Source organism: Hyposmocoma kahamanoa, unplaced genomic scaffold (genome assembly GCF_003589595.1).
Source record: "Hyposmocoma kahamanoa isolate Upper Pololo Valley unplaced genomic scaffold, ASM358959v1 66, whole genome shotgun sequence".
NCBI classification, from domain to species: Eukaryota; Metazoa; Arthropoda; class Insecta; order Lepidoptera; family Cosmopterigidae; genus Hyposmocoma; species Hyposmocoma kahamanoa.
This window is the reverse complement of record NW_020653854.1, coordinates 21,969,049-21,978,062: the sequence shown is the minus strand read 5'-3', so window position 1 is coordinate 21,978,062 and position 9,014 is coordinate 21,969,049. Positions and strand designations below refer to the sequence as shown.

General features: G+C 34.5%; 1 protein-coding gene across 1 annotated transcript; it reads left to right on the top strand.

Annotated features, from left to right (window-relative positions):
* Window positions 1-705: 705 nt before the first annotated feature.
* LOC113232064 lies at window positions 706-8,804 on the top strand. Its single transcript, XM_026466690.1, has 8 exons — window positions 706-820; window positions 1,420-1,610; window positions 4,020-4,183; window positions 5,107-5,366; window positions 5,458-5,558; window positions 5,797-5,904; window positions 6,239-6,403; window positions 8,739-8,804. Exons 1-8 carry the CDS (start codon window positions 706-708, stop codon window positions 8,802-8,804), a joined length of 1,170 nt encoding a protein of 389 aa, XP_026322475.1.
* The last annotated feature ends 210 nt before the right edge of the window (window positions 8,805-9,014 follow it).

The window sequence follows — 9,014 nt, the reverse complement described above, 5'->3', positions numbered from 1 at the left end:
AAAGTCATGGAGAAAGGTACGGGGATTGCGCTTTTAAACATTGTATGCAAATTAATAGTGGCGCGGCTGCAACTCCACAGTGGCGCTGCTACAGCGTTTCTATAAGCGTAGTACAGAAATAAATTGTACGAACGAAATTAGTCGACAATTATTTAATGCTTAAAGTCTGAAACACGCGTCGGGCGCGTGTCGCGTCGGGAGCACGACGGGTGTAATTTCGTGTATTTACGACGTGTACCCGACCCGACCCGCACCCGATGTCATTGTGTTTTACATTTAAATGGGAGAGTTATAACATTTCATTGATGTGTGCTTTGTTTCATGTAGATTGCGTTATTCTTATGACTCATGTGATAAAAGCACTTCTGACGTATGATCACATGTGCCTTTGTTATTCCAAGGGTACGAAGTATCAACATAGTGATATCTACATAAGTTTACATACGTAGATATGATAATGACACTGCTGTATGTATTTCACCAATTAGATTTGATTGATTTGCCCATTAATTATTAATATTAGTCGTAAACATTTGATTTGAAAATAATTGTAGCTTTAGCTGTAGTGTTTATTCATTTATTATAGCAATTAAGATGAATAAATAAATTAACAATTTACATCGGATTATCAATTGATTAAACGGTAATCCAAAAATCGTGACTGGTAGACAGAAAAAATGCTTAATAAAAGTGACAGTTAAAATCATGTCTGCGCTGAAGTCAGCCTGGCTGGCAGCAACAGCGCCCGCTTTGGAGAAATCCACAGGCAAATTGGAGTTAGCATTTTTTGAATGCGTCTATCGCACTACATATGCAACAGGTAACAAAATATCATCCACTATATACATTGACTTCTAGAAAATGAGTATTGAATACGAAGTTTCTACTCAATTATCTTTATAAGGCGACTTAATGGGCATGGACGAGATCGTTCCTTGACTTCTTAGACGCTATCTTTGCTCCATGGCTAGGTAATAGTCAAGTGTTAGTCCATTTCCTTTAAAAAAATGAACTAGGCAACCAGTAAATAAAATAAAGTAAGTAATTTGGCACGTGAAAATAGATAAATGTTAATTGATTTTGTTAGACCTTATAAGCAAGGTACAGTACTTTTGTAAAAACACTTTTGAATGGATTACTTGAATGCATCTATCCCATATAACAAATTTAGGATGTATAGTAAAAGGTGAAAATTGAAGTGATTATCATTATACGTAATAAGGCCTCGGGGTATAGAAACCTCGATCCGCAACGTCTCCGACGCCTTGCACTTGTTGGGGTTTTTCAATACAAAGGAAAGTAGTTTATCTTATAAAACACAACAGAATTGCATCAAAAGAAAGAGAAGCGGTTTACTTTCCACTGCTTTGATATCGATGTCTGATGTTTATAATTTGTATAAATTTCGATCTATTCTAGGCTTATCCTTCTCTGATAAACAAACCATGTACTACTACATCTACAGCTACACGGTCAAAGTGATTATCGTCCTTTTCATTGCCAGCGAGTTCTGGTATCTCTTCAGCATTTCCTCGAGTTTTGACACCGTTATTGATAACATCACTGTCACTGTTCTTCATTTTATTTATTTGTATCGATATAAGACTATGGTAAGTTGAGTTAAAGAGAGGAAATACGACATATAATAATAATATAATATAATACTCATAATAAGTTTATTGAATATCATGATATTTTAATACCATGTTATTCAATTACTTTTTGTGAAATTACTCCACTAGTTTGTTATAATTATTAATACACTGATCGAACCATAAGTAAAATTCCTTCGGTTCGACTGGATTCGAAACAGCGCCTTTAGTATACCGTGTCTGATGCACTCCCACCACTAACTGAGCTACCGCATAAACCAGCAGACCTTACAATTTTTTTACGTTCTTGCAGATCTTTGTTTTTGGTTTTTAATTAGTGAAAATTAAAATAATTAAAATTTAAATGTGTGTTGATTTGCAATCTCGCCATATTTAAGAATAAATAAAATTCTAAATCATTTAAAAATTTTAAAGAACATATTCTGTTCAGTAATCTGACTAATTGTTTTTAGTAAAGTTTTGCAAAACTATCTTTAAAAGGTATGCACCGCGCGAGGGCTGTGACCCCGACGGGGCCCGAGTGCTCGAACATAATCTTTCTCGACCGCTTAATTACCTATTTTTTATTATTATGATTACGCATTGTTATAATTTTGTTAGTTATTTACAATAATTAGGTAAGTTGACTGAAAATGACTGAAAATGTTTGTTTTTTTGTAAATTAGATTAATACTTACCAATTTTAGATCAAAACCTTCAAGTGTCCACCATCACTGTTTATGAAAATATTCGCACGTTGGCGAGAGTTTCGCTTCAACTTTCTGAACAGTAGTTTGCAAGCTGACTTACAAGTTTCAAAGCGGGGACAGTTTTTGAGTTGAGGTGGCGGAAATATTAAACAAAATAATACCAGGGTTATAACTTAATTAAACTCTTGGAAGTAGAAACCCTAGGTTAGTGTAGTACCAGAGCCCATTATTCATACAAAGCTATATTTTAAAAAAATGTACACCGAATGGAAAACTCAAAGGTTGGCATTTACCTCCTGGAACACGTTACCATAAGGGAGAGCCTTTAGTATTTTGGTAACTCAGTCAAGAGCCCTGCGTCAATTTAACCCACACCTAATATCTTCAATAACCTTTAACATAATTTCATCGCTGCTTTTCAAGAAAAATTGTCCAATTCAAATAGTTTCTTTTGTGACTTATTACTGAAACTAATTCAGGAAATGCTACATATTATTGTGAAATGAAGACTCTCATTTGTCAAAATTATCACGTGGTAATATTGAGATAATCTCTGCCTTTTTAAACCATCATCGAGATTAATTAGGTGTTCTTGAGATAATCGCCATTCGAAACAGCCACCAATATGTTTAAACATTTTTAAGTTCTAAACGGATAACTGAAAAATATTTACCATCAACAATAACATACTAAAACCTCCTTTTTTAATAAATCAGCAATGGAAATGGCATCTACGGCTTAATTACCCGGAAACCACAGCAATATTTCATAGGTTGGGGCTGCGTTTGTTTAAGAGTTAAGTCTTAAATTCTCGAATGAACATTGAAACAAAGAGCAATCCAACCTACATATTATTAACTTAATGTTTATTAACAATTTTGTCCAAGACAAAACCACTTTATTGATTTTCGAAAAATGATATATCTAACTCATTATAGTGTCATGTATTTTTTTGTACGGAGAAATCCAATAAACAGATTTATCTTAGTAACATCGATACACGTTTTAAATTAAGTAACTAATCTATTTACTTAAGTATTTATTAATATAACTTTTAAATTTTAATTAACAAAACAAAATAATGTGCATAAATCTATATAGATTTTTCGTACATAATTATTCAACATAAGCGACTGTATCGATGCAATCGCGCGTTTATATCGATGCAATCGTGTGTTCATATCGATGCAATCGCGCGTTTATATCGATGCAATGGTGCGTTTTATCGATGGAATCGCGCGTTTGTATCGATGCAATCGCGTATAAATCGCAAGTGTAGTAATTGCGCGTTTCAAACACGCGATTGCAAAGCACTCTTAGTTGCCAACCCAGCTTATTATATCATTGAAAAAAGCATGATAAGTATACTGTAATGAGGCACAGTCGATGCTCTAAAAAAACCTAACCCCATAACCGTCTATTTGGTTTTGAAAAGATCAGTGTGAAAAAATTGTTAAACAAAAACCTTGAACCTGTAAGCTGTTAAAATCGTTTCGCTATGATTTCCTTGTTGCACCATCACATAATGACTTTTTAAGCCAATTTGATATTTAATTACATAAATACAAATTTCAACCAGAAACCTTGAATTTCTTTACACTACTCTGTTTAATGCGTAAAAAGACTCTCGGAACCAAAAGGTCGCCTAAGAGTGAGATAACTTAGGGCATCAACTGTATGTCTCGATTTATTATTTTTTTTTTGTTTTCACATTAAGATGGGCTCGAAAGTTGTTTACAAAAAACTGGCTGCTTCATTGGACTCTCCGTATTTCGATGTTACTACAACCAGCAGGAAGAAAATACTACGACATTGGTTGAAAATGCAACACAAATGTATCTGGTTATTGCTTACAATCTCTTCGTGTGGTCTTGTTCTATGGTACGTACTTAAAGGTAATAATCATTAGATGGAAGAAATCCCTTTATGGGATAAGCTCTTCTTTGTACAATCACGTTTTATTTCTTTGTTAAAAATTTGTCTTGTTGTACAATATAATGTAAATGTAAATGTAATATAATTCTTACGCTGTTTGTTAGATCGACGGAATGGAAGGATGAATGGATGTAACTTTTTTACATAATTGTAACTTTTTCATAAAAGTAAACCGACCTCAAAAGTTCTTGGAATTACATCTATTTGTTTACAAGTTTTATTGAAATCGATTACCGGAAAGTGCGCGAAACCAGATTCATCCCCTAGTTTGCCACCCTTAGAAGTGGAATATTTTCTCCAAATTTAAATGGAACCAATACTGAGGTATCTTCTTTCCAACAAAAGAATAATCATCGAAACCTATCATCAAATGCCGGAGTAATAACAGTCCACTTGAGAACGCCTTTTGTTTAAATAGGATAAAAAGATATACATAAATATTTACAAATACGTGTCTATAATTTTTATAAACACAAGCACATATTATTATTATCACTTATTAGCATAAGGTGCTGAACTCTAAAATATGGCATCGTCGTCTGTCCATTATTCATATTTATATCATATTACGTCCATTTCGTAGCAGTAGAGCTACTTGTGAAATTTTTACTTATCCAGGTCGAGCAACGTTCAGGGCGCAAAATTTTTGTCGCGTAGTTTCGGCTAAAGTATTATGGATCGACTGAAAAAAATGTATAAAACCAAAACGATAGCTTTAAAATGCAATTCAGTCAAGTGTCCTTCAAAACCGGAACGCAGTAATGCTTACATTGCTGCTGGGCGTCACTACTTCCCTGGACGAACTCTTTCACAAGGAGCTCTACTACTACTAACTTATTCTATTACTAAATTATTCTTATTATTTTCAGGTATGTCCATCCTCTATCAGATGAAATAGAGTACAATTACCCGGCAACAGTTCGATTTCCATACGATTCGTTAGTGCGGACCACTGAGTGGTACATCGTTGCTTACATCGTCGTTTTGTTCATGTTCAATTACACTTCATATTTGGTAGTTATCACCGACCTCATAATGCAAGCCCAACTAATACCTCTGGTATGCCAGTATGCAGTTCTTTGTGACTGCTTTGAAAATATCATTACTGACTCTAGCAAGGGTTTTTCAGGTATAATATTTGGTCATATTTCTCGTCTATCATGCAACATTAAGTCAGAATATTGCGAGATGTTTGACAATAGCCAACATGTTGTTCACAGATTTAGACGATAAACAATTGTTTGCAAATGACAAATTTCAAAATATTTATTATTCTAGACTGAGAAAATTGGTGGAGCAGCATAAAATTATTTTAGCGTACGTATTTCATTTTTTACGAAACTTAATAATACAACTTTTCTTCAAATTATTTTTATTGAAAATTTCAGCCACACACAGGACCTAAGTCAGGCCCTAAGTGTTCCAATGTTAGGACAACTTTTGTCGAGTGGGATTCTCATGTGTTTGGCTGCTTACCAATTAACGGCGGTAAAAATATCATAATCTGAATTCCAATTTGTTACCTTTCTTATTAAATCCTTGTCACATCTTTTTTGCAGGCTCTGAATAAAAGCATGATCAAGACAATAATGAACTTCTTTTATTTAATATACAACATGTTTATGTTCTACCTCCTGTGCAATTGGTGCGATGAAATAAAATTACAGGTTAGTTTTCAAATGTTTGTTGACGGTGCCTACTTTGTTATTGTTACATTTCTTCTTACTACATAGATTTTAGGACTTTCGTGGTTATACACTAAGTGGTTATCTCTAATCACAGGTTTCTTACCACGGTATGATTTTTTTAAATTTTCTCTATATTTCGAAAAGGTTACATGCTCCATGGTCACGAGTTGACATTTCTTCTTACTGTTGTAACTTTACCAAATAATGTTTCTTAGGAAGCATTTGATATATCAATGTATTGTGTCAGTTATTTCCTTCCACTTATTATTGTATACAAGCCGATTTACACATGATATTTATTCTGTTTATGTAGAGTCAGCGGGTCGGCGACTCAGTTTATTTGTCTGGTTGGGAGCGTGGTGCAGTGGCGTTACCTGGCGTGCGTGCACGACTTATGATTATAGTGTCTAGAGCTTTCAAGCCTCTTGCTTTTTCCGCTGGTGGAATTTCCGATCTTTCATTAATCTCGTATACTACAGTAAGTTAACTTCCTTTTGTTTTATCCTTGCACAAACCATCTGTATAGTAATAATTTCCTAAGCAGGCACACCAATTATCAGGTCTCAAATTAAGGAGTACCAGAACAAAGGAATCCACTACCCAGAACACCCAAACCAGAATGAACTTAGAATAATTCGTTCCATCCAATCGCGTGATACAAGTTTGTTATAATTTGTGTCTTATTTGTTTAATTTTATTTATTTACACATTTTAAGAAAATTTACGGACAAATAATACAATTACACTTAAATACACCAATAGCGCTACACCGCAGTCCTTGAAGACAAAAGTTTTCGAGCAGTGCGTGTTGCCAGCAATGACCTGCGGCTCTGAGACGTGGTCACTTACTATGGGCTTCAAAAAAAAGCTCCAACTCACTCAACGAGCTATGGAGCGAGCAATGCTCGGTATTTCTCTACGTGATTGAATCAGAAATGAGGAGATGCGTAGAAGTAGAACAAAAGTCATGACATAGCTCAAAGTATGACATAGCAAATTGTAGTCGCAGTGAGCAGGTCACGTAGCTTGTGACGGCCTCCTACTAGATGGCCGGATGACCTGGTAAGGGCGGCGGGTAACATATGGATGCACATAGTACCAGATCGGCTAGTCTGAAAATCTTTGGGGGAGCCCTATGTTCAGCGGTAGACGTCTTCCGACTGATATGATGAGAACTTAAATATGAGTAATCCAATGCCATTTACGATTTTCCACCGACATGAAACAACATAAAGTCGAAAAGAAATATTTTAAAAAGAACAAAGTTGTATTATACATAAAAAACTACTAAGTAATTTATCAAATATTTAGATCAAAAAACTAGAATAGACAATTAGACAAAAGCCAGCGTAATCATCGCCAGTCACGCGATGTGTCAAAGTGACGTTTGGTAATTTCCCGCCTGATTGTGTCTATGCTTGTACAGAACAAATCAAATGATTCGCTCTGGACCTTTAGGAGGGAAAAGTGTCGTTTTTATTTTGAGTTTCAATTATTTTGTGAAATCTAGTTTAAAATGGAATAGGGTAGTGCTATTGTGCCTTAATCGAAGATTAAAACGCGAAATTATACGAATCTCGAACTAAAATACCCGTATCGGCCCGTTTTAAGGAATCCCGAGTCAATTCAAGCACGCCGCCTCAAATTGCCTATCCTCTTTGTGGCGGCCATATTTACAGAAACATAATTAAACTTCATGTTTAGGCTAATGGCTTTGCCAAAGCCTTAATAAATTTAAAAAAAAACAAATCAAATTCAGAGTGATTATCATATCATATTATTAAAAAGTCTCAATGCACGCACCATGTAAGTGTTTTGTCCATACTTAGCCTCATCTGTTGCACTGTTCTTGAATATCGTCGCCTTACTTTCACAAAACCGGTATTTTAAAGCACTAGTTACTGAAATGCAATAAATGGTTTGTATATACAAATTTTGCAGGCTGATTTCACATAACATTGCCTTCATATTTAGACACTAGCTTTTACCTATTCTTAAAGCAATGCATCGAAATGAACACCCTTGATAAGAAATTTAAAATAAATAGAAAGTTTTGCCATCTCCTCAATAATCACTTTTTATAAGATATGAGTTTAAGAAAGTAAGGCATCGATATGTAATTGCATATTGAAGATTATACGAGTAGCTCAGCCAAATATTTATAAATTTCGATTAAAACCCTATAAAATACATTAATTCACAAGCGATAAAATAGAGATGCTAACAAAATTTATAAACGCTTATTAGATACTATATTTGTTTTAATTAATAAACACATCGTATAGTTTTTAAAATTCTGGATCTATTTTTGAAAACAGGGTGTACTAAGACTTACGCACACCTTTATTGCCGTATACCCTTGTTTATTACCTCTGTAATCGGACAACTGTTCAGAAAGTATTTAAAATTAACCACAATTGATATAATACCGTCAAGAAAAATATTAATTAGTTTAAATAAAGCTTTTCAAGACCCTAAAACTATATTTAAATGTAATTTAAAAAAAAATACCGCGCGTTCGGCACCGTATGTCAACTCAGAACGTGAGACGTCATTAGTAGGTAAAAATCGAAACAAAAACCCACAGGAAATGCTTGGGCTGTGCCAGCAAGCCACAAACTTATACTGAAACTCTTTCCATTAGGATAGTCAGAGTCTGTCGGTCGCCACTTACAATATTCTTCTCACTAACTATCAATTTGATCTAAGAGTGTTCTTCGTGGCCGTCCTTTTCCGATATGCCTTCCACGTTAGCTCTTATATATGCCCAAACCATGGTACTGATTTTAATAAGCTCTTTATTTGCTTTTCAGTTGGTAAAAACATCGTACAGTGCTCTGACAGTTTTACTAAGTGTTCGTCAGCGTCATATGTCATAAAATACAAGACTAAGTCAGTATTAAAATTTAATATATTAAGATTTGAATTTAGCTATACTGAAATGTGTTGTTGGCATATGTCTGTAGTCGCTTAATTTTGATAAATGTGTCAATTCAATCGCCACGAACGTTCGTCGAAACCTGCATGGCAATCGTAAAACAGCACTCATGAAACCTGCCTGTATAGTGGATAACATTGTACTGGACATT

What these genes read in the sequence shown, in the direction of transcription:
- LOC113232064 (XM_026466690.1), top strand. Translation starts at nt 706, where the DNA reads ATGTCTGCGCTGAAGTCAGCCTGGCTGGCAGCAACAGCGCCCGCTTTG. An exon ending in TCGCACTACATATGCAACAG is followed by an intron (nt 821 to 1,419) that starts GTAACAAAATAT and finishes GATCTATTCTAG; the next exon opens with GCTTATCCTTCTCTGATAAA. An exon ending in ATAAAATTATTTTAGCGTAC is followed by an intron (nt 5,559 to 5,796) that starts GTATTTCATTTT and finishes TCTTTTTTGCAG; the next exon opens with GCTCTGAATAAAAGCATGAT.